General features: G+C 43.1%; 1 protein-coding gene across 9 annotated transcripts in view; it reads right to left on the minus strand.

Moving 5' to 3' along the window:
• The window catches only part of ADAM23 (ADAM metallopeptidase domain 23), a 193302-nt gene that overhangs the window by 22917 nt on the left and 144537 nt on the right, over positions 1-25848 (minus strand). For 2 of the 9 annotated variants that reach the window (XM_044432106.1, XM_044432110.1), the window contains 2 exons: positions 24733-24796; positions 16735-16853 (listed from right to left, as the gene is read on the minus strand). The exons of 1 other annotated variant lie outside the window; for it this stretch is intronic. In XM_044432106.1, the coding sequence (XP_044288041.1) occupies positions 24760-24796 (37 nt within the window). In that variant the 3' untranslated portion in view covers positions 16735-16853; positions 24733-24759. Of the gene's footprint in view, positions 1-13032; positions 16854-17905; positions 18085-18119; positions 24797-25848 lie in introns of those variants that run through there. 6 more of the 9 variants (XM_044432108.1, XM_044432104.1, XR_006414921.1 and 3 more) reach the window with 5 other exon arrangements.

Genomic DNA, 25848 nt, shown 5'->3' on the forward strand with positions numbered 1-25848 from the left:
ATTTTGGCCAGGGTTTTTGTGCTGAGTGAAATCGGGGGGAACGCATAGCAAAACATGTTTGCCCAGGTCACCATCAGTGCATCTCCCAGTGAGTCTGGGCTGATGTCTGCCCAAGAGCAATAGTTTGTGCAAATTGCATTGTCTGCTGTGGTGAATAGATCTATGTCCAGGGTGCCCCAGCACTGGAAAATGTGGTCGCAAATCTGTCGACCCAATTCCCACCCATGAGCTGTCGACATCCGTCTGCTGAGGGCATCCGCTTCTTTGTTGTCTACACTGGCAAGATGGACCGCTAGTGGGGTAATCCATCAGTCCCATATGCGAAGGGCAAGATGTGCCAACGGTACCGACTTTGTGCCACCCTGTTAGTTGATATGGAGGACAGCCACGACATTGTCTGAGGCTATTTGTACTACTCGGTCCCAAAGAGTCGACTCGAAAGACCGGAGAGCTTTGAAGACTGCTAGAAGCTCCAAGTAATTGATGTGCCTGGACATTTTGTGACCATGCCAGGTGCCTTGAGTATGGAGATTGGCACAATGTGCTCCCCACCCCGCAAGGGAGGCATTGGTGTATAGCAGGGGTCCTCAAACTTTTTGAATAGGGGGCCAGTTGAAAGACTGCGGTGACTATCGCGGGCCGGTGAGGTGCCGTCAGGCGCATGCAAGGCAGCATCGGGTGCATGCAGCAGTGGCTCGCTCTCTCGCTTAGAGATATCCCAGAGAGTCCAAAACCATCTCCAAGCGAGTGAGCCACTACCTCCACACCTGTGCAGCAAGTGTGAGAGCAGGCAGCGAATGGCGGCGCGGGCTGGATGGATGGCTATGGCAGGCTGGATCCATCCCATGGGCCGTAGTTTGAGGACCCATGGTGTACAGGGTCACTGTCGGTTGTGGCTGGCAGAAAGGGACCCCTGTTATGAGGTTCTCTTTGATCGTCCACCAAGTCAGAGTCCGGAGGACGAAAGCAGGTGGAAGCAAGAGACAATGCGGAGAGTCATGTTGAGGATGAAAGAGATGGTTGAACCAGAGTTGCAGGGGTCACATTCAAAGTCTGGCATTGGGCACCACGGTGACTGTGGAGGCCATATGTCTGAGCAACTTCTGGATGGAGAGCGCGGGAGTAGGTCGGCCATTGGAGATGCGATGAATCAAAGACCGAAGCTTGTCCATTTGAGTTTGTGGTAGAAACGCTCTGGCTTGGATTGAGTCGAGGCATGCTCTGATGAAGTCTATGACCTGTGAGGGAGTGAGGCAGGATTTTTCAATATTAATATACAGTCTGAGTTCATCTAAGAGTCTACACGTGGTATTGATGGCTGAAAGCAGGCTCTCTCTAGATGAGGAGATGATCAGCCAATCGTCCAGATAAGGATAAATCTGGATGCCTTGTAGCCTGAGGTGGGCACAAACAGGGGCCATGCACTTTGTGAAGACTCGTGGAGTAGTAGCGAGTCCAAATGGGAAGACAGTATACTCGGAGAGGTCAGAATCAACAGTGAATCGGAGCAGTCGTCTATGTGACGGGTGGATGCTGATATGGAAGTACGCATCCTTTAAGTCCAGAGATGCGAACCAATCTCTCCTGAGCAACAGAAGGATATTCTGAAGGGTGGTCATCCAAAATTTCTTAGTCTTGATTAACTTGTTAATGCCACGTAGATCAAGTATCGGGCATAGACCACTGTTTCGTTTCAGGACTGTTAAATATCTTGAGTAGAAACTGTGGAGCCCCTCTGAGCGAGAGAGCTGGCGAATTGCCCCTTTACAAAGTAGCTGGGAAACTTTGTCTTGAAGGACCGTCAATGGAGAAGTGTAATGGATCGGTCCCGAAGGGAGCACAGTATCAAACTCGATTTTATATCCTTGCTCAACAATGAAAAGTACCCACTTATCAGATGTGATGGACTCCCAAATGGGGAGTCAGCTTTTGATCCCCAAAAGAGAGAGGGGAAGGTGGGTGGAGAGAGAGAAGATCAGTCCATGCGTCCCATCAACGCTGTCGCTTGTTGGTGCCCTGACGGCGATGGCCCTGTTGGAAGTGGGAAGCAGGCTGCTTTCGGGTCCGTTGTTGCTGAGGTTGGTACTGTTGATGGGAGGTATATTGTTGGTAGGGCTGGTACCAATAAGAAAGAGACTATGGCCACTTACATTGGTTCTGATTTGGTATTTCCATCCTCCGGGCGGTGACTCGAGCATTGTAGATATGCTCAAGTTTGTGGTCCATGTAAGCATTAAAGAGATCAGACCTGTCGAAAGGCATGCCTTTGATGTCCCTCTTCATCTCATCCAGGAAATTGCATGAATGCAACCATGCATGTCGGTGTAGAGTGATGGAGCCGACAAGCGCCCGGAAATCACAATCCACATGATGCTGCGCCATACTGAGCTGTTGTATGGCCAGCTGCATGGATTCACGGATTAATACATGGGCCAGATTGTGTTGTTGTTCTGGCAAGGTTGAAGTAATAGATTCCAGCCTTTGCATCACAAAGTACTGGTATCTGGCCATTGTCGCCTCACAGTTAGAGAACCACAAGCCCAGTCCCATTGCAGCGTAGATACAACGCAACATCAGGTCTATCTTGCGACCCTCCTTATCTCTTGGGGTCGAGTGCTCCCTATTGTCTCAACCCTGTGACGACTCAACAACTATGGAGTTCGGTTTAGGGTGTTTGAGCAAGAAGGGAATGTCCTGCTCCCTAACCTTATACAAGGAATAGCGCCAAGACATTGGTTGTGGCTGGCTCAGAAACTCCCAAGTGTCCGTCATGGCCTGGCGAAGAGTCGTTATCAAGGGTATGGAGATAGCTGATGACTGTTCCTTACGAACAATGTCATAGAAGTTCACCCGATGTTCAACTTCTATCTCCAATGACCTTGCGAGGTAAGCCATCAGTTCTTCAAATGTGGAGTACAACTCTTCTGGTGACCCAGGTCTCTGAGTTGAAATGACAGCATCAGGAGAGATGGAAGCTTGATCCGAGTCCTCTGAGTCCAAGTTGTACTGGTACAGAGGACTGGGGAACGAACCAGCCCGAGACAAAAGAGGGTGGGAGACTGCAGCTGCTGAAGTCAAAGGTGCGTCTGCCCGGGACGGACAAGGGTGACGTCTGAGCACCGAAGGCATGGAGTAGTATCCATACAGTGGAGGGTAGTCCCAAGGATAGGATTGGGATGGATCGAATCTGCTATACCGCATAGGAACCCAGCTCCTAGATGGTTGGCCTGATGCACGCTGATGGCGATGCATGTCAGATAGAGGCTGAGGTCTTGGCAATGCCTCTGGTGATGATGGCATCAGAGTAGGAGAACGCGCCGATGGATGGCCAGGTTGAGATAGGGGAGAAGAATCCCATATCTCACTGTCTGACATCAATCCGCGAACAGCTGCCTCAGAGCGGTCCAGAGTTAAAGGAGCCAACAACAAGATCCTTTGCGGGGATCCAGGTGGTATAACCTGCATGACGGCCTGGGCAGTTGGACCCGAAGAGGTTGGAACTGCATTGGCCGTCAGGACCGATGGGCAGTTGAGCCCGAGTCCCTGCGAGGCTCCTGGGCAAGCTTACGCTGCTTGCGATCGACCTGGTCGGCTTTAGCCTTCTTTAACTTTTTCGGAGCTGATGGATCCTCAAGCCCAGTGTGCTTTCTCTTCTCCTTTTGTTTTTGAAAGGAGGAATGATGGCCCGGGGGGGCCCCTTCTGACTCACTCTGTTTTCTATGTTTCTATGTTTCCTTGGAAGCAGCACCCTCAGATGGTGGATGAGGGGAAGACACCATAGGAGGGCCTGTAGAAGAGGCCTGAGTGGCAAGCTCATCAGAGGCAATCAGGGCCTGATCCCAAAGAATCTTCCTCAGCCGATTTTCTCAGTTCTTCTGAACTTGCTTAGTGAATGACTGACAGTGGCCACATTTGTCAATCTGATGCCCCTCTCCGAGACAGAGGAGGCATAGCTTGTGTAGGTCTTGGCTCCATACTTCAAACATTTTTGAAATGCTGCACGCTGAACCATCGAGAAGAAAGAATGGATAGCAAACGGGAAGAAGAAGAACTATAGAAAGGTAAGTATATATATAGGATTTTTTTTAGTGGAAGGGGAAGGGGAATTGGGGGAAGAAACTGTTCTAAACAGGGAAGGTAAGGATTTAAAACTTGGAAGGGATTTCTTAACAGGAGAAGAGCAACAAGAATCAATGAACAAGAACAACAAGGTAAAATCCAATAGAGTAAGAGAGAGTAATGAACGGCTTGAGGCAAAGTGATCAGCGGTCAAAAGAAGACTGGGGAAAATGGCGTGTGCTAGTGGAGGAGGGGTGCAGAGTTCCCGCCAAAATCCGTTAAAGCTTTGAATCTTTCCTAACTACAGGCACTGCGCAGGCGCAGCACCCATAATGTGTGATGCACAGAGACCACGCTGGAGAACAAGTGGTTGTATTGTTGTAAGCCGCCCCGAGGCTTTGGCGAATGGGGCGGCATAAAAATGTTTTAATAAATAAATAAAAATAAAGTGGTTCCAGATCACCAGGGAGCCTCTGCACATTGAGTTCCTTGCATGCAGTTCTCCCCCCTGCACACAGCTGTGCTGCACGCAGTGCTGAGCACTGGCTGGTGGTGCCAGGTTAGAGGAGCAGAGTCTTTGATCTGGGGGTGGCCAAGGTAGGACTTCAGCTGCCTGAGCTGGGGCCTCACCCTGGTTCATGGAATGGCCACCCCTGACACCCATTGCTGGCAACCTGGTGCTCCCACAGAGGCCACCAGATCCACAGAAGTTGCTTGTCCAGAGTACAGCGTCCCTGAGCTCATTAATGTGAAGCTGAGGACAGATGCTGAAGCTTAGACATAATGCATGGCCCCAGTTCATGTTGCTTAAAGCCATTTGAACTCAGTACCTTTAACTGTATCTGAAATGCCTTGCTTCCACAACAACAGGAGCTGTTGTTTCATTTTGCTTTATTTTGTTTGCCCAAAGAGGTTTTGATTCCACCATTTTCTTCCTTCTTCTAGAACAGATCTCCATGATCAAGGAGGGATTGCTCTCCCCAGCTGAGAGTGTTTGCAAGTCTTTCTCTGATCTCATCAGCCAAGTAACCTGGCCAGTCTGGAAATGTGGGGATGGAGAACTTGGTCCTTCCCTACTGCCTGACAGTCCTGGGTAAAACAAGCAGCCATGTGACCTCTTCCCTCAAAGGTAGTTCAGATGCACCAGCCAGCAGCTCACAGATTTATATTCTATAGCTGTGGATGACCATGTAATGTGACAGACAAATCCTTCCATGTGGTCGTTCTTCTCGTTTTGTACCCTGATCTTTTAATGACTGAAATTCACTGCAGATTTAACCAGTTTGGAAATGCTTCTGTCTCCTTTGACAAGGATCATCACTGACTATCTCTAAGTTCAGTCCTGTCCAAGTCAGGCAAGTTTCCATCATCCAATAAGAGAATTAGGCTATATATTTAACCCTTTCCTATTTGTATCGCCTCCACTGAAATGCACTTCACATTGGCTGTCTCACACCCATCGTTTGAAGCAAATATGGTCAAGATGATGTATCAGACTTGAAATAATGGGAGTGGATTATTGACATTTTTGGATCTGACTAATGTAAGGGTATGGCCAGTTCAGGCTCACACGGGGGCTGTATGACAGTATCTCAGTGTCCCAACAGACACAGGAAGAGCTTTTTGTCCTCCCAGCTGCCCATGGCTATGAAAGGGTCGTAGTTCTTATCGCAAGCATGGACTTCTGCAAATATGTGGTGAAAAAGCAGCAGCTTGGTCTCATAGTCCAGTCCAATTTGCAGACATTTTTGCCCCTCCCTGCTTTGTCCCTGGCTCAGACCCTTGCTGCCTAGGCTCCAGCCATCCCAGGAACATGGCCTGCAGGGATGCAGCCCAGAGGCTGAAAGAGGTTGCCCGACTGCATGGCTGGGATCTGTCTAAGCCACAAGGTGTGACACAAGGAACACATTATACTTGTATAATGTGCATATAATATTTTAATTAAGTATGCACCCATTTCCAGAAGAGGTCACAGTTCATGCAGCAGCTGCTGCCCCCAGATCTAACACGGGAGAAGAGCCAAATGACATGATTTTTTTTAGCCCATCCTGCTCCTGAAGGAGCTGATCACCTTTTCCAGAGTCAAGCAGCCATTTGGATTGCTCGATTTAGGGTTGGCATGCAGGCACATCTGTGACCCTCAGTCAAGGGCCATGGTAGATTCCAAAAACATCCAGGGCTGAGGCCCACAGGCCCTCCCTGCAAAATGCTGTAAAGTATCTCTGTGGGGGTGCATTGAAAGGAGACTGTCTCCTGAGAACAGCCCTTCTTATGGAAGAGGGGTGCATACTTAGGGGAGAAGAGTCTGAGTTTGGGGCGGCAGCATGAGGTGAAGCACCTCTGGAAAAGCCAGCTATTCCAGGCGGGGATTATGGGGGCCTCTGTACTTTTATTTCAGCAAGGCTCCAGGGACAGATGGTTTCCCAGAGGTTCGGGGCTCCAGCCCTAGCGGGCCACCTGCTGCAATCGCCTGCAGCCTCAGCTGCTCTCTGCACCTCGACGCTGCACGGCTCCTAGAGCCGACAGTCCCGGCAAGGGAAGCGCCGGCAGGTCGGATCGGCAGTCACCGGGCTGCACCCGCAAACCTCGAGAAGCTCTCCTTGGTGCTGAAGCAGGCCTTGCAAGCTCGGGCTGCCGCGTTGCCTGCTCCAGAAGAAGCTACGAGTGGGGCCCGATTCACCTTTCGGGATCTGAGGGAGAAATAAGCGCGTCCACTTGACCTGAGACTCTAAAGTCCACCGGGGATTCCCCCCCACCGTCCACCACCACATTTTCTTTGCATGGAACTGCGGGAATAGGAGGCTTCGCACTGCAACTTTGCGTCCAAGCGTGGTGCCGACTCGCCCTCCACCGCCCTCCTCCCCGGCCAGTCTGTTCGTTTCTTGAAGGAGGAGATTTCGTGACCTTCCGATGGTTTCTCGTGTGTTTTGCAAGCACTTGCAGAGAACTTTACTCCAGCTGCTGCTCCAAGATCATGCAAAGACTCGCTGAAATCCTCAGAGCTGCTCCTGGTGCACAAAATGCAGGACTAGCTGTGGGAGTGGGGATGGACTGCATTTGACAGGCGGCTGCAGGAGCACCGACGGATCAGGTCAGGGAGCGAGCTCTTTTTAAATGGCTCGCTTAGGACACAGTGAAATCAGATGGAAGCAATGGGAGAGTTTAGTGTAGATCTACTCAGACAAAAGCCCCATAGAGTTGTTGTTGCTGCTCTTTGTTATTGTTTGTTACATGGCAACTATAGCCCACCATTTTTATTTTTGCAAGGAACCCAAGGCAGCTTACATAGTTCTCTGCTCCATTTTTATCCTCACAACAGCCCTGTCAGGTAGGTAAGCCTGAGAGTCTGTGATCAGCCCAAAGGCACTGAGCAAGCTTCATGGCTGAACTTGGATTTTCCAGGTCCCCGGTTCAATCCTCTAACCACCACACCACACTGGCCCTCACAAAGTGAGTATAGTAAAGGAAGGCAGCCCAGACCCCTTCAGATAGTGAATGGGGCATCTTAGAGTTGTAGTCCAAACATCTGGAGAACATGAGGTTGTCTACCACTACAGCAAAGAGTCCAAGCCCCTTTTGGGCCAAAGTCTGAATTCAATTTTGGAGATGTTTTTCGGGCACACATCCTGCTGGTGGGTGGGGCAGAAAGTCAGAAGGCCGTGGGGTGAGGGAATGGCTGTCTGGGGAAGCTCCACAGGTCTTTATTGGGATCCCGTGGGCTGGATTTGGCACTGACATTCAACACCTGCCCTTGACTGTTTTGGCTAATGGGTGGTATAGAAATTAACACCTAATTAGAGTACATTGGTACCTTGGCTCATGAACTTAATCCATTCTAGGACTCTGGTCATGACCCAAATTGGTCATGAGCCAAGTTAAATTTCCCCATAAGGTTCAATGTAAATAAGGTTAATCCGTTCTGTACCCATTTTTTTTTAATCAGAAAAATGTGAAGCAAAGTGACAAAGAACAACAAAGATCGTGACCATCTCCTCACCCCCACCCCGAACACAAGTGCAGCCATCTCCCTGCCCTGCCCCCAGCACGAGATTGCGCCCGTCATCCCTGCACGCACCTGTCATCCAGGCACACGGGGGCGGGGGGGAACAGGAGCGATCACAGACACACTGGGGGAGGGAGAGACGGGCGCGATCTCAGCTATCTCCCCCCCCCCCAGCATCTCCCCACCCGGCGCCCGTGATCATGCATGTCTTCCCTGCACGAACGCAACTGCAATCGTGGCCATCTCCCCACTTGGGGGGGGGGGTGGCTGCAATCTTAGTCGCCACCCAATGTGGAGTTTGCGACCCACGTCAAAATTTTTATGAAATTTTTGTGACCCAATTTGTTCATGAACCAAGGCGTTCATGAGCCGAGGTAGCACTGTATAGGATTGCAGCCTCAAACTGGCCCATTGCTCTCCCCACTGAAACCACCTGGGTTTTCCTTAAATGGCCAAACCAAATTCACAATAGATACCCTGTTGTGCAAATGGCATAAACCGGTCTTTGGAAAGTTGGTGCCCTCCAGAGGTGACAGGCTACAACTCTCATCACTCTCAAGTGCAATTTGAAGGGCTTGGAAAAGCTGGTATAACCTGTGGTGATGTTATGGTAGAATGTGATTTAAACCACGCTCCCATCACAGATAATGTTTGTGAGCTAAATGTCTCCATTTTCCAGTTGACATAGAAATGCTGTTCAAGATTATACTTCTAAGTTTTTGGTCCTGAGGTGGGAAATACCAGGGGATGCTCTTGTATCAGGTGGAATAACATAAGCCTTAAGTCATTTTTTTTATCAAGAACAAAATGTATAAAGAAAGCCTTACATTTGCCTCCCCACAGAATTCTCTGGAAAAAATGGCTGTGTGTTTCACTATGTCCTTTCTCAATTTTCAATGGTTATATAACTTTTTCGTGCAGCAACTTCTGGCCCCATCTTCAAAAGAATTCTGAAAATAATGAACATACTAACAATTATGTGTATGTGACCTGTAGGCAAATTTCTCCATTCACTCATTCAGACTAATTTTACAAAAGTCTTTACAATGAATTTTGATAGCACCCAGCAGTCTTTAAGTATATAATTTGCATTCTGGAAAGTCAGTACTTCACAAATGAAGGGGATGGGACATTTCTGCTGGGTAATTATTTTAGAATCTCTGACAAGGCAGTGAAGGGAAGGTCCTTGGTTTCTCTCCTGCTTTTGCCAATTCTTCTATTTCCCACTGCATCTCCAAGTAATATATTATTTGCCCTATTACAATAGATTCCCAAGGAAATTCTTGATGGTAGTGTAGAAGTAAATGGCACAAAGATGAAATCCATCATAGGAATCAAGGAACCTAAACAGCCATTTCAGCCACATGCCTTAAAGGTGTAGGAGCAATTTTCATCATGTAATAGCTGTGTAACTTGTCATGCCACAACCCAAATTTTTTTGCAACCCAGCAGCAGTTACAGGTTCTGCAAAATGGCTCATGAGTACCAATCGCGAGGCAGGATCAGCAGCATTCACAGCCATATCCAGCTGGGTCTGACTAGTGGTGAGGTCCCAGCCTCAAACTTGTAGTCCTCAATGTCCTTTGATGAGAACAGATGGGGCAGGAGAGCTGGATTTGTGTGGCGGGAGAGGTGGAGATGGGAAGCTCTGGGTGTCTGCAGAGCTGCAGAGGTGAAGTTGATTGGGGTCTCGGTGGAATTGGTGGGCTGCGAAAAGGTGGAGGCAGTTTGGTGAAGTGCCCTCGTCTCTCATAGATGTCTGGACAATAGACTAACTTGTACTGATCATTGTATAAGGGGCTTTGATGGTAAATGCCCCAAAGTTTGAAGAATCCACAGTAGAGCTGTGAGAGAGGGAACACAGACCATCTATCCCAGTTCAAGATGGGAGAACAAGAGTGATCCCTTCAATTGTCAGTTCCAAATAGCTCCAGTAGACATCAGGCCAGTGATGGTGCAGTAGGCTCCCTCAAAACTGTAGCCACTGGGGGGAGACAAATTGGCGATGTGTCTCTGAGCCCCCCCCCCCCCCAACACTGAGGCTATGGATTCAAGTGTTGGTGCTGGCCTTATGCCCTTGTGGGTGGTTAGTTTTGAAGTGGCCAGTGCCAGATGAGAATCAGTTACCATTTAGCTTTGGTGACTGAAGGTTCTCTTGACCAATTTCTTTGCCTTTTTGAGTTTCAACTTGTCCAGGGTGGGAGGAGGAAATGGAGCCTCAGAAGGGGCAGTGGTAGTGACCGATGGAGCTTTGCAAGAACATGGAGGTGGCAGTGGATGGGTGGGAAAGCTCAGGCACACCCAGAATGCCCTCAATTGATCAGCACAGTGCTTGTGGGCCTGCTTAGTAAAGGCCTAGCAGTGGAGGTACTGATTAAGTGTCCCTCACCCAAGTGAGCAAATGTTCATCTGTGGGCAGTTTCAGGCCACAGTACACACATTTGTGGAAGGGTGCCTTTGATGTCATGAAACGGCAAGGAAGGAGAGCGAAATAGAAGAAGGTTGTAATAGCAAAGGAACACAAAGAGGTGGATAGGTAAGAGAAAAGGGAATGGTTTTGGAAAAGAAAGCTCACGAAAGGATGAAGAAAATCAGATATGAAAAGAAAGACACCAAGTTTTGAGAACAAAAGGATCAGAGAGAAAAACACTTAAGGAAAAATAAAGAGGATTTTCCCAAGGCACCAAAGGCAGAGAGAAAGGGCAGGAACTCCTCTCTTTTATAATGGATGCTGGGGTGGGGGAGGGGGTCCCATCAAAAGATACTTAGTTATTGAATCCTCCTAATAACAGGTTCCACACAGGTGCAAAGTCCATACGTGTGACGCACAGAGACCACAAACAACTCACGGTGAGTTACATAATCCTCCTCTCCCTTTTTCCTCACAAAACCCCATGAGGTAGGTTAGGCTGTGGGTCAGTGACTGACCCCAGGTCACCTAAGGAGCTTCAAGCCAAATGCAGACATTTTAATATTAAAACACTGAAACATGACAACTTTAGGGCTGAACTATGTTCCAAGTAATGCTTAGTTGCACAGTGATGCAAATTCATGTCTTACAGCCAGATCCTGGTAAGGAATTTCTGCATGGAAGGTTTTCACTTAGGCAGAGAGCATTGTTTTATGAATTACTCATGCACAAGGAGGCTGTGTGTGTGGTTCCAGTGCACAATGACTTGCTGCAACCAATACGTGTGGTCACATGTTCTTCACTGGATCACATCTTAAAACATATCATTGGAATGATCATCATGTGCTTTGTATGTTTTTTTGGCAATGGCTTTCATGGTCTTGTGCATATATTTTATAACAGTGGTTCCCATAGTCACTTGCTACATGTATCTCTGCATAGAAGGTTGCATTTTTACATGTCCTCCTAAAAGTGGAAACAGGGAACTTTCTTTAGCCTGCAATTTTAAGCAGATTACAAGTGAGCCTTGCCTAACTTAACCATTCCAATTTAATGTTTAGGATGCCTTTCAGACTGTGCTGCCCAACAAGGTGGGTGGGCACAGGGTGAGACTAAAACACACACAGGGTGAGAAAGAACTCTGTCATCTTGACAATTCATACCCCAGGCTCACACCATTCTTTAAGATATATTATTAGTAGCAATCTCTTTTCCTAGCTTTCATTCACATGGGGAAGAGTAACAGGTTCAAAAACAAATGGACTATACCTCACCAAACAAACAAACAATGTGATAAGGCAGTAAATCAGGCATGCCAAACACGTAAGACCGCAACTGCTGCGAAATTACAGAGCCAGTGGCCTGTGATAATGCAGCTATGGTGACACCTGGAGGCAAGCATGAAACATCTTTCCTGTTGAATGCATCACAGCGTCCCTGGTTCCATAATGAAACATAGATGCAAAGCTAGTCAGAAGGGGCCTCCCGGGCCATCTAGTCTGACCCTCAGCTCCAGCCAGCTCTGCTCATGTAATCCCCAACATGTGGTTGTCCAATCTTTCCTTGAACACCCTCATTGATGGGGCCTCCACCACCTCCCTTGGAAGCCCATTCCATATCCTATGGGTCCTAACCATCAGGAAGTATTTCCTAACATCCAACCTGAAGTCTGGTTCTTTGAACTTTGCCCCACTAGAACACATCCTGCCTTCCACTGCAGGGAAGAACAGATCACAGCCCTCCTCCACATGACATCCCCTCACATACCACTTAAGTCGCTAAAAGATCCCCTTGGAGTCTCCTCCAGGCTGAAAAGACCCAGTTCCCTCAATCTCTCATGTCATCCCTCCCAACCTGGCTACCGTTCTTGAAACCCTGTGCTGAACCGATTCTAACCTAGCTATAGAAACACAGAGCTTGTTGGCACCAGGCACTAATGGAGTCTGGTTTCTATTATATCCCTATCACCATCATCCCTACCTACCAAAGGGCACAATCCTATGCAAGGTTAGACAGAAAAAACTCCCAGCACACCCCAGCACAGCTGGCTCAGGCATGCTGGGATTTGTTGCGTAAGATTGTACCTTATGTTTCTGAGCCATTAAAACAGACACAGACAAACCATTCAGGCTTTTGCTTTTTTGCCACTATGGATTGACCATATCTTCACCAGCATTTTTGAATGGAAGCTTTTTCCCCTCAAATGTACACATTCTGACTGTAACCCTGTAACACTTTCTGGGCAATAAGTCGAATATTTTCTATGATATAAAATAGAAACAGGAAGCATTTTTTCCTGCCATATTTGTGAAGTGACTCCCCCAACCCCCATGGCAGGTAAGGGTTTTTGACCACTCCCTTATAAACCTACTGAAACAGTTTTACTAATTGGAGAGAACTGCTCTCCTGTGGATGAATATAACTCTTGCTTCCATGAATGGTTGTGTCCAGCTGTTCAGATAAAAAGTAACCAACATTTTTGTTTACTGCAACATCAGCTGAATACGGAACACAAGAAGTGGATTATTAATATAAGAAAAGATAAATATAGAAGTTGCAATTTTCCATGTTCATGAATTCTTTAATACTCATTTACTAAGATGCAAAACAATGACAGCTGAATTTCCATTCAACAGCAGCCAACAAGATATGAATGAGTATTAAGTTCAAACAAAAACAAGTGCATGTCCTATTGTGTACTTTAAAAATAATTACAAACAATTTTAAAGGAAATAGTGAAAACAACAATGAATATAAAATGATCAAAAAGAAATTCAAGCTTTTTAGATCAAAAAGAAATTCAAGTATTATTTTGTAAAGTTCCTCAGACATTAGTCTTTGAAATTTAAGTTTGTGCAATACCTATCATTGCATAGTAAACATTGTAAAACTCCAGTTCTTTGTAATTTATTTTAACATGCACCTATAATATATTATTATTAATTTGCGTAGTGGAGCTTTCCTCCTAGTAGAGAATTTGCTCAATTCAGTGGGATCATGCAGCATATCAACATAAGCTATATAAAATGTCCATATATTTGCTTGATGAATCATTTTTAATGGATAAAAGTATAATGGCTAAAATGGAAAGTTAACATTTATTCTGTAAAGCCAACCCTTAAAATGACACTGAATGTGGTAAAAAATTAAGCAGTATATGTTCTCTACAAAATATGGTAAATGAAGACTTATAAAATAAGTATCTACCCTAACAAGTTTGATTGCGTAGCTCTAGTATTACATAAGATAATGTAATCCACTTCTGTGAGATATGTAGTTGCATGGTCATTTACATTCTATATGTAAGTTTGTGTACTGTAGAAAACACATAAACATAACAGTGTAGCAGAGGAGAAATTTAGACAAGAAATTATATTTCTTATGAAACTGCTAGTGTAGCAATAAGTTACACTAACTCATCATATGTACATAACTGGGGACCAGTGTGGTCTGATAAAAACATCACATCGCACATTTACAATGTTTTGTGAATTACTTCAAGAATTTTTTTTAGTAAAATAATCTGATTTTTGTAACCATGTTGAATGGCATTGTCTACTGTGGTTACCACATTGCTCCCAGAACTAAACCATAAAGGAGACCTTAGCACCTATTTAGATATCATTATTCCAAATATAACTGAAAGAGAAGTGGAATTAAGCAAAATAGTACTACTGGGAAGTGCCATATTGCACATGAGAGCATTTGAAAAGGAGCACATCAAGCACATACATTTTATTTGTGGAGACTCAGATCCATGTTTGGATTCTGGTAAGGAAGTAAAGGAAAATAAATTGCCTGCAAGACTGCCTTTCTTACAGTATTTTGAAGACTAAACATCAATGCTGTATTCGAGTCATGCAGCTTTCCCATTGCAACTTTTACCCACAATGGAATAGCAATCTCATCAATTAGAGTGATTATGTGAAAATAGCCATGCCCTCCAAATGTTATTGAATTAGGGTCATGAGAATGGCTACTGTGAACAGCTACTTGATTGTACTACTGATGAGAAAGCATGAAGAAAGAAAGGTATCCCAAATAATGGGTATTTTAATAACTTCTACGGTCAAATCTAAAAACAGATCCAACATTTTAAAAGTACCATGGCTTGCTTTATTTTAAGCTAGTTCTGAATTATGCAATGGAAAATAATCTTAAAATGTTAACATATTTACATCAATATACATTGAAGGTAATTTCTACAGTATCTGCTGAATTATACTAATATACATCGAAATATCTGTGATCAAGTCAAAAGCTTTTAATTATGTGGCTCTTTGGGGGCACACATCAAAAGTTAATTGTAATCAAAAAGTATTCTTTTACTGACATTAAAAAGTACTAGGCCAAACATTGGAGCTTCTGTTGTGACTGTACTTTCCTATTTATTTCATACAGTAGGATCTGTAACAAATGGTTTATAAGATGCTTACTGTCTTGAAAATGGCTGGTTTAATGCAAAAATGATCATTGACACTATTTCCCACCACACATGGAAAACCTGTGAGTGTGATTGCAGTAGCACCACAGTGGGATGTTGATTAGGCATCAGCAGAGAATGAGGTGGTTAGATGAAATCACTGAAGCAGTGGGCGTGAGCTTAAGTGGACTCAGGGGAACGGTGGAGGACAGGAAGGCCTGGAGGAATGTTGTCCATGGGGTCGTGATGTGTCAGACACGACTTCGTGACTAGCAACAAATAAAGCTAGCAACAAATAAAGCATTCTGCAGGAGTGCACCCACACAGATGTCTTATTCATGAAACCACTCATTCTGAGATGCTGCTCTTTAATTGACATTTACATCAGATTGTGGACTGGTGTAAATGGCTAAGTGCTGCAGTGCTTGCTTGCTTGAGAAGGATGAGAGAGCAAAAGCAACCGTCATGTTTAAGCGTGAAGACTGTTCTCTGCACACATAAATGACAATAGTGTTCTTATGCTGCCAAAAAGAATAGAGCTATAACAGTAACCACAAGTAGTCTAGGAAGCAACATTCAAGGCTGTGCTTTGAAAATGCATACTACCCAAACTCAGATATTTTACACTTGGATATGTGGATCATTTTACACTTGTCAGAAACAGAAAGATGGATTTGGAATGAGGTGCTGTTTAGAACTGTAAAACAATACAAGGGAAAGCCTTAACCTATTAAAAGCACTCAAGTTTTTATGGGTATTTAAGGCTTATTTAGGCTTTCTTTCCTTCCACACAATGTGAGAAAGAGAAAGGAACATGGATGGTAAAATCAAAAAGTTGTAAGCTTGGCACTTCTGTGATTAATTTGAGAGGGTGTCAACTTCTTACAGTATATACAAAGTATTTGTATGACAGCAAATAATGCATTTGGAAAGAGAAAAATGCATTGCATATATATGCATTTACACATATTAATAGTTTTCAATGGGATGGGGGTTGTTTTTTTGGTTTCAAGCATACAAATTTTTAAAGCATACCTGTTTTCTGCTAGAACTGTGGCTACATGTGGGATGCCTTTTAAGAGCAAGCCCAGAACCCCCACTATATAACATGCTAAAATGAAATAAAAACCTTGAAGATACTTTCTCAAAAGGATTATGATGCAAGGGGATAGAACTGCCTACAAAACAAAACCTTAAAGAAGTTGTGTTATATTGGGAAGTGCTATGACCAAATAATGAATAATGACAAAAACATTTTATGTTCATATTACAATCTCTATATCATGGCATGACCTGCCATACCCCAAAGAGGCTTTCTCCCAAATCCAAAGAGAACTAATGAATGAAGTTGTAGAGCTTAGAGAGTAGTGTGTGTGGCATGGGTAAAACATGATTATATAAGAACCCAAAACCAGCTTTTCTATGATTTGCTTTTATTGGTTTCTTAGTATGCAGATTTTGCTTGGGATCAGCTTGCTAGCTTATTTGCTGTATATATGCCATGCAATTTACCATTTCAAAAGTTAGCTTATCATGCCACTGGAGTCTGTCATTGATATTAAAAGGTCATGCGAACTCAGTTTATCAGTTAAGAAACTCTTTACCTATTTTAATATTTCGAAACAGTTCTCTTATTGCACTTGGTTTGCTCCGTTCTTTGTTTTTTTAAAAAAAGTTAGGCCAAAATAGTCTTGTCTCTAACACCCTAAAAAAGAGAAATGAATGGAGGGAGCTCTTGAACTTGAATCTTCAAAAAGGACAGTTTTCCTTCAGCCCTTTCATAAATATCTCAGTTTGCCGTTTGTAGTAAATCATTTTCTTCTGCAGTGATGTATTTTCTGTACAGCTACTACAAAACCCTGTCATATTCAGAAATTCAGTAATGCACAGAAAAGTTATTTCAATGAGTTCCTTAGATACCTTGTTGATTTGGATCATATCTTCTCTTTTTGACATTTCTTCCAGATAAAGAAGAGGCAAAATAGCAAGATGGGAAAACAAGAAAATATAATAGTTAGGCTTAAGTGAAAACAATGTAATGTTATTATCATCACACTGTAGTAAGGGCTCACACTATGACCCTGAAAAGTTAAAATACATCAAATTGTAATTTAATGTTCAGTTCTCAATAGTTCTACAGAGCATGCAAATATATTAAAGATGCATCCCCTTTGTGTTTTGTTTTTTGCTGTCATACCAAGTCAGTTGCTATTCTGACAGGCTACAGTGAAATCAAAACAAATGTGTATCCTTTGTGCAAGCCTTTACTACAATACGGAACAAAGTACTTTCACTTTCCACATAGCGGATGCAGAGAAACTGCTTTTAAAGAAGAATGGACACTGGCATGTGATAGCTGCATCATTACAATTTTGCTGCCATTGATAGCAAGCTAAGAAGCTTTTTGTATAAATGTCCATTCTCCTGTCGTATCAATATCCTATATAAATAAACAGCAAGACATTACAAGGCAACACAAAAACTGGATGCAACCTCCCCATTATCTGGCTTTATGTGTGGCATCAAGCAAGGGGTTCATGCATTTAATCTTAACACTGGCCGTGTGCATTGCTAACTGCCACCAAATTATCATGCAGTAAAACATATAACAGGATTTCACAGATCCCCTAGCATTATGGAACACAAAATTTTGAGTCTTCTCCACTGCATATTCCTGAATTCCTGCTGCAGTGAAGAGAATTCTTTTTAAAAAAAATGCTTCTGTTTTCTTGGAAATGTGGTAAATTATGGATAATTGCAAAAAGACAATTATTTTCAGCCATTACTTTTGTGCCATGTACCTAAACATGCACTGTATGGATCAATGTTTTATAACTACAATTTTCATGGCCTTTTGTACATGAAATACACTGTTAAAACATACCATGAATCACATAAATTAAATCACTAAATTGTTCCAGTATAACAGAGTAAGCTCCTTGCTGCTTATGTGGCAATAATAGATCTGAAATCTCTATCCCAGTAGGATCAGGGTTTCCTTTTTTATTACCTCAAAACACCAGCATAACTTGCTAGAAAGACAGGAATTACCACCAGTTGGTACTGTTGTTGCAAATAGGTTACTGTTTTCAGCTTGTATTCATTTAGATTCTGCAGACCCACTGTTCCTATTTTTTCTTTGTTGTTATCTTTCTCTGAAGATAACAATTTTGAATTCATGCATCTTATCTACAAAAGCATAAACCACAATAATTATGCTAGCTTATAAATTGTTTTTAATTACTTGTTTTTCCTAAAACAGACCGACATGTTTGCCCTGCTGGAATTTGAAATTAACAAAAACCCAGATTTGAGCAAATTATCTTTACTATGTTTCATACAACACAATGTTTTTCATGACACGTGCAGTTTGAAATCAATGTCATCCCCTATTTTAGTATTCATTTCAAACTCAAATTATTTTTTCTGAATTATGCAATTAAATTCAATGTGCTAAGAAAAGGGGATATAATTTGGCTTAACAGCAACAGAACAGTACTTTTGAAAAGTGATGGACAAGCTGTTTTGGCTCACATAACACAAAATATACTTGACAATCTCAAAAAAATGTAAAGATTAGCCATATGACTACCTTGTGTCTCCATCATAGTTTTATGCCAAAAAGCACCAACACTAGGCAGATTTCTTTATGTGAAGATCAGTCCATTATCAAAGATGATCATGTTTAACTTGCTAGCTCTGCACAGTATGAAACAGATGATGCAGAAAACACTGCAGGCTGCTCTTCCTGCAGTATGTTTTAAACAACTTATGCTTAGAGAGTGATACTTATGGGACAATCCTAGGTATGTCTACTCAGAAGTAAGCCTTAATTGTTTCAAAAGGTTTTCTCCCAAGCAAGTGCATAGTACTACAGACTAAACCAACTACTGGCCTGATAATAAAGATGAACCTTTTGCTTTTTCTCTAAGAAAGAAAAAAATGGTAGACTATTAACACAAAGTAATTTCTTTAGGATTAATGTTGATGTCCTTGCATTCTAGGCAATTATTCCTGGCTCCCTTCCAAAGAAAGTCCAATATAATTAATCTTATTTGGCCTTTTTCTAAACAACATATAACAAGTCTTGTACAAAATTGAACACATTGGAGAATAGGAAGGCTGCATCTCTGCTCCATGCTCCCAAAATAATGCATACTTTAATTACTGCACAAAGGCAATGCCATTTAGAAGTTCTGCTCTAACATTAGACAACAGTACTTGCTGTACATATTAGGAAATAGATTACATGTATCAAACCAGGCAAAATATGAAACAGCAATTGTCATCCTCCATTGAAACTGTATGACTTAGGGAAGAGAGATCAGTGTAAGCAGGAAGTGGCCTAAAATACTGAGCGTATGACTCAGCCTTTCACTCAACCATTTCTAAAACCACCATGACATTCCACTGATGAAAATATGGTCCTTTTAAACATGTCAATGAATTGGCATTTTATTAAAAACTATAAGCAGCATCTTCATGGTGAGCAATCTATTGTCATGTTCATGCCTAGACAGAAAAATGTTTATTTTAGCCACAAAAACTTTGTAAGAACCATTGCAGAGGGTGGCCTCAGAGGTCCAGTTTGCTGTCAGCAGCTGCACAGAAAGCTGGCATTATGAGAACAAGCAGACAAGAGTCTTGGTCATGTGTAGTTCCTTCTTCCCATGCCCTGTGTAAGAAGAGCAGATATGATGTGTCCATTCCCAGTTTATAGCAAACCAATTCTTTCTGGTTTGCTGTAAAATAATTATTGGTTTTGAAACCCAAGCTTGATCCTAACTTACAGGGAAGGAATGGTTTGGTCAAACTACTTTTGGCTAGGGCCAGACAAAATAGCAGAGTATGGATTGATACAAACCACAAATGGCAGTATCAAATATCCTTCCCTTGTACATGGGAAGAGGAAGATGAAGTGTTTAAGACCAAGGCCCTTGCCTACTTGTCCTCATAATGCCAAGATACGATGTGATAATTACATCTGCATACAGTTCTCTGAGCAATTGCAAAAAAATAGATGGACGTAATAAAAAGAACTGTCTTAATGAAGATAAAAAGAGACAGGTCCATCCAGCATATGGATTGCCAGGACAGAAAGCAAAGACATAGTAGGGGTGGAAGACTAAGTCAACTAACTATGGAGGAACTTGCACAAAATGGAAAGCAGGTAGGCAAGCACGCAAACAGTTCACAGTACAATGGCATCCAGTACATCTCACACCATGTATAGATCAGCCTTCCTCAATCTAGGGTGCCTCAAATGTTCTGGCCCATGCGCAAGAAAATTAAAATAAAGGTTAGCCAAAGCTATGCAGCTTATGAAGCAAAGTATAACCAAGGCTAAGGATCTCTCAATTAACTCTAAAAATGAGGTTTATCGGGGGGGGGGGGGATGCTGTTATAGTTAGTATTCTGAAATCGCCAGACATAAGGTACACATAGTAATGGTTTGTGATACCAAGTTCCTTCTACCCTATTTTCATTTGTGTTCCAAGAGACCAGATGTAACTAAACAAACTACTGCACTGCCTTTCCCTGTTGCACAAGCACTAGCAGACTGCCTTGTAAATCTAAGATATGCTAGTAGTCATGCAGCTGTGCAAGTGGAACTTAGGCCTTTTGCGCATGGTTCTGCCTTAACACAAAAGGGATGTAAAACACTTGTTTCACACTTATCTCATTTGCTCAGGCATGCTAAGCTGCCTGAGAATAAGCCTTGGTATGTTAGTTATTCACTGAATGACTTACAGTGGTGCTGTCAATCAGGCTCTTCAAGGCTTGTTCTGGCTTGTTTCTTTCTCTCTCAATCCATCTGCTTGTTACAAACCCCAAGGGCTTTTCTGGGAAAATCCCATAGCTCACCCTTGCTCCCTCTCCAGCAACATCTTTGTTTTGGTCCACTGACTGGTCTGTGTGTGTCATGCCTTTCCTGGCTTCTGACATAAAGCTTTCTGATCCCTTGCCTGCCCCTTGGAACACCAATACTTGCTTAGACTTCTTTTTCAAATAAAAATTGTAAGCCTAAACTTTCTCTCTGGAGGTTTTCATTTTATTTTGTCTTGCATTTCATTCATGGAGAATGTGATGCAGTCCGCACATGCCTCAGAAGCAGGTTTTATTCACTGTTCCTTCCTCACCCCATTTCCTGCCTCTGCACTCAACTATCTGAGAAGCAGTTTCAGGTTCTGCTCCTTCTTCACCTGCTTGTTCCACCACACTTTCTTTTAGTCAGAGAATCACATTTCACAGCAGCATATTGGCTTCTCTCCAAAACACCACTGTATATGAGCATACATCTGCCTTTGAAGCTCACAAGTGCCTGGAGCACCACGCTAAAGGAATATTTACAGTTGAAGAACTCTTCACCCTTACTGGGTGGAGCTAAAATGTAAGACAACTCCCAGGCTCCCACCACCTAAAGAAACCCTAGCTCATAAGACCCTTTCCTCTTCTTTCTCCTCTCCTCTGCTCCTACAAAATCACAAAAACAAAGCTTGTTCAGAATGCACATTCTCTCTCTGAAGATTTTGCATGCACTAGGTTTCCCAACTCCAAAACTAGGGAGGTGCACATTGTATAAAGCAATTAGCCCAACTTTTCTTTAAATGATATATGCTTCTGTATTACTATGTTAAATGGTGAATTGTGGGCCTGATTTCTGATACCGTGATTTCAAAAGTAGCTTGGGACATGTGGAAAGTTCCACAAAAGCTGGACTTATCCCAAATGTCTACATTCTGCCTTGATATCCAAATGGTTTAAGTATATGTTAGTACCTACTAGTGGACAACACATTGGTCTACAAGTTGCCACCTTGTTTCTCCCTTTCCTTTCTAATTGTAGGGCACAGAACAGTCACTAAACAATCTGCTCAAGTTATCATGCAATGGTGCTGGAAAAATTCATCCTGATCTTTGCAATGATCATCAAGACCTGTTACAGAATTTTTTTCATGGCAGAAATGACAGCTTCTCCTGCTCTAATTCAGTCTCCAGCACTCTCAAACATACATAATAGGAGCGCTAGCAGTCACATACTGTAACATTTTCATTGAGGGGCAGCAGCTGAAGGAGAAGGGATGGAAGCAAAACAATGGGAAGGATGTAATTTGTTTGCCTAGGTTAATGCAATCTGGGTGTGGGAAAGAAGCTGCTTTTGATGAAGGTACTGTGAAAAAGGGAGAAATAAAGACAGAAGAAGCAAAAGGAAATACTTCTGAGTGTGCAGAAATGGATATTCAATGCCCCCAAACATTAAACAACACCCCACAGTTAATGCCCATAGTGGGAATGCACCTTTGTACCAGAGACAACCACAGCTGTGTCTAGAAAAGTGATCCTATGCTACAAGGGGCCAGTTCCACATCCCCTAGCATTAGACATCCATGGTTCCAAAAGTGAAGCATCCCCACCATGACCTCCTCTCTAGTGAAATGCCAAGCCTAACCACACAGTTTCCATGTTGCTGGCTGAAAGCACAGAGTGAGAATCTTGTCATTATTAATGTTTGCTTGTTTGCTCTGCTACAAGAAGAATGGAGTAAGAACAGAAGAACAAAGCATGTAACTTCAGGCAGGGGGAGTAGATACATGGTGTGTCAGCATGAAGCAGGAAAAGAAACTAAAAAGTAGCTGCACCTTTACTGCTATTCTTCCAAATCTGCCCGCTTTGAAGAATGTGGTTGGCACTTAGTGCTCAGAAGATGCCTTTCAACTGGTTACTCTGCTTCTTTGTGCTTGAGCATGGGTGCATATGGTTGTTCAGTAGGCTTTAGGCCATGGTACAAGGAAGGCTTTAAGTTGTACAAGGAAGTCCACTTAACAAGGAACATACTGAGGTTGAAGGACTTGGGCAGTCAAAATACTATAGAATGGTGCAGCTGCGGAGAACATGGGTGAAAGGATGTGTAGTACATTGAAGCGATATTGCTGGTATGCAGCCTGTGCCTGCTGGCCTTGCTTTGATGCTTGCAAGTCTGCTGTCAATGGCGGCAGTTATTTCCTCACTGCCCACTCAAAGATGGGTTCTGGTTAGCCATGCCGTCTTCATGCAGGCTTTTGTGGCACTTTCCACATGCAAGTGGGAGAAATCTACAATTTCTGTATTTTCCAGGAGGTTCAAGTCTACCTACATTTCCCTTGGGAAAGTATTCCAAACCATTTCCTGAATGGCACTGCTCACATGACCTTTGTTTTATATGGAACATCTCTGAATCCATGAAGTGTGTTAAGGGTTAGGATTTCTTTTCTTGCAGCAGGATTCTACAATCGGGTTCTTGAATTCAAGGACTACATAGTCAATGAACCTATTCCAGGAGTAAGAGTAGCTTGTAGGACCCCCAGAAATGGACTTGGGAGTGTACTGTAATTCCCCAAGGATCTACACAGAATACAGAGCCTTGGGCAGGCCAACATTCGGGATCTTGAAATGCTCGGGATATGAGTAGTTACTGATGGAATGCTGCATGGTTTGGGCATATTCAATCGCAGTACACTAAAGGGTTCAATCTGTCTTGATGTGCATGGAGGAGTTCCAGATTGAAGACTAGCAAGTCTTCCTGAGATCCTCAGGGAGTGGCAAGGCAATCTCAATGTCAGTAGTAAAACGAGGTGTCATATCCCTTCAACTAACCTGGACAGTCACAAGCTTGTCACAGAATAGCATGATATGTGGCATGATCCAAGAGCACTTGCGTATTGTTATTTCCTTAAAGCTCTTCTTCGTGCCATGAAGATTTTCCTTGTACTGTGAGGGGGAGTGCATGAAGCCTCATACTAACATTTACTCTCAAAACCAGGGAAAAAGATTATTGTATGTGGTGCTCTGAAGATATTCCTTTATCTTTGGACCTTCCAGAGATTTGTGAATATGCCAAGTTCTTCCATTCAAAATATGGAATCTGGTGATACCAGGCTTCCGCCACTTCAGTTGAAGCCCCAGATGCAACATAAGTCTACTTTTAGAACACCTGCATAGAAGGATCTGGGGTGGATACGAACAGTGGCGACAAGAATTCATGTCTGCCTCCTTTGGGGATCCACCATGAAGTCTGGTGACAAGTGCACTACGCAAGGCGTAAGTGATTTGCTTATTACAGAACTTGGTGCAAAGATGCACTGATTTTGGACTTCTATGTTCCCAGCCTGGGTAGGTAATGAATTCCCATACAGAGACAAGGCCATCATGGAAAGGACAGATTTGGGCTCTGACTACAAGGAGAAAAAAGCAAGGAATGGCACAGATCTTCCTCTTTGTGTGAAGAGAGTGTTAATTCACGTACTATATCATTTTAGTGTGTAAAAAATGTGGAATTTACAGCAGAAAATGAAGAGTCAAAATAATGCCCATGTTACTTCAGTTAAAAAATTAGAGGCTTCTCCAGGAGCTTTTCAGAAACTTTACTGCAAATAAGTGAAGAAAGGGTGCAAAAGTTGGCAGAACTGCAGGAGCCTTTGAACATGGTATGTAGATTACACAGAGCTGGCTCACAAGGGAAAGGGAAGAAGGGTGGGGAAGAGAGGGAGGGAGAAAGGAAGATGGCTGCTGACAGGTATAAAGACAAAAATGTGCTGGAATGGGGGAGAATACCAAAGGAGACTGAATTCAGGAAGGACAATCACAAGGAGCAGCATGCTTTTTGGACACTCTTGTAGTGTGACTCAGTGGTGTTTTTCAGCTACTCATGATGAAACAACTGTCAGATTCAGAAGACATGACAAGCCACCAGGAAGTACCCTAAAATAAGCCATGTGTTCTCAGGGTAGCTTGTTTGAGAAAAATATGCAACCCTGATAAAACTGTATCAGATTTGAAAGAAAGAGCAACCACACCATACCTGGTTATTTATGGTTGGGTTGTCATGTCATCCAAACCAAGTCAGTGTCTGCCACTGTACACTGCTGAAAATAATAATATACATATTCCATCATGCACAGCATCAATATGGTTCTCTCCAATTACTATATATCATATGTAAATACATTTTAAAAGGACAGGCATACATATTTCAATTTGTTTATGGGCACATACATCCTGGATTGCAAATGGGAAAAATCAGATGGATTTCAAAGGGGTTTAATACAATTTTATACACACTGACATTCTCCATTATGGGACTGGTTCAGATGAAACACTTTTGACAATGATAAAGGCAAATGTCAGTGAAGATCTATCAAAATCTCTAACTGTATTGCTTTTCCTGAAACAGACTCAATCACACAAAAAACCTAGCCTCTTCAAGGTGGTTGCCTGGAACCATTATGTAGAAACTAGAAAAATTATTTCAATAACTCCATAGGTCTGAAAATAGTTCAAACATCAGCATACAAGCACCCTTTGTACTAAAAAGACTTTACATCAAACACTATGATTTTAAAATCCAAGCACCTTCATGGCAAATGGGCTTGGATCCAGATTTGTGAGAGCAGAAGACTGTTTTAAACAATGGGGCTTTCCAATCCTCCTCTTCACCACTGCACCTCTGTGCACTTTGAAAGCTGCTGCAACCTTGCTGTAGATGAGTGGACAGCTCCACCCTTTTAACATTAATTTCTTCTCCTGCCACCAGTCCCTATTTCCAATCCTAACATGTTTAGAAACTCCCTGACCCACAGAAGTAACTTTGCAAGGATACAGGGACTTCAGTTCGGACAAGGGGGACAGAAAGCTTGCTTGCATTAGCAGTCTTCTGTTCACATAAGCTTAGATCCAAGTCTAAGTAATTCTTTTAAAAAGTGTGGAGGGGAAATATTTTGGTGCTCCATTGATATATTAAGCAGGTTTTTTAAAATGCTGCCTCGGATTATTACCCATTAGAGAGCTGAAGTCCCTCATTGTATTATTGTTTCTTTATCGTTAAACCACATTCTTAAAATAAATGCACAATTTTATTTTGTTTGGCTGTAATATTACCTTGCTGTTTCGGAAACAGTTTCAAAATGGAGTGCACTAA

Source organism: Varanus komodoensis, unplaced genomic scaffold (genome assembly GCF_004798865.1).
Source record: "Varanus komodoensis strain SLA01 unplaced genomic scaffold, ASM479886v1 scaffold23, whole genome shotgun sequence".
Classification (NCBI taxonomy): Eukaryota; Metazoa; Chordata; class Lepidosauria; order Squamata; family Varanidae; genus Varanus; species Varanus komodoensis.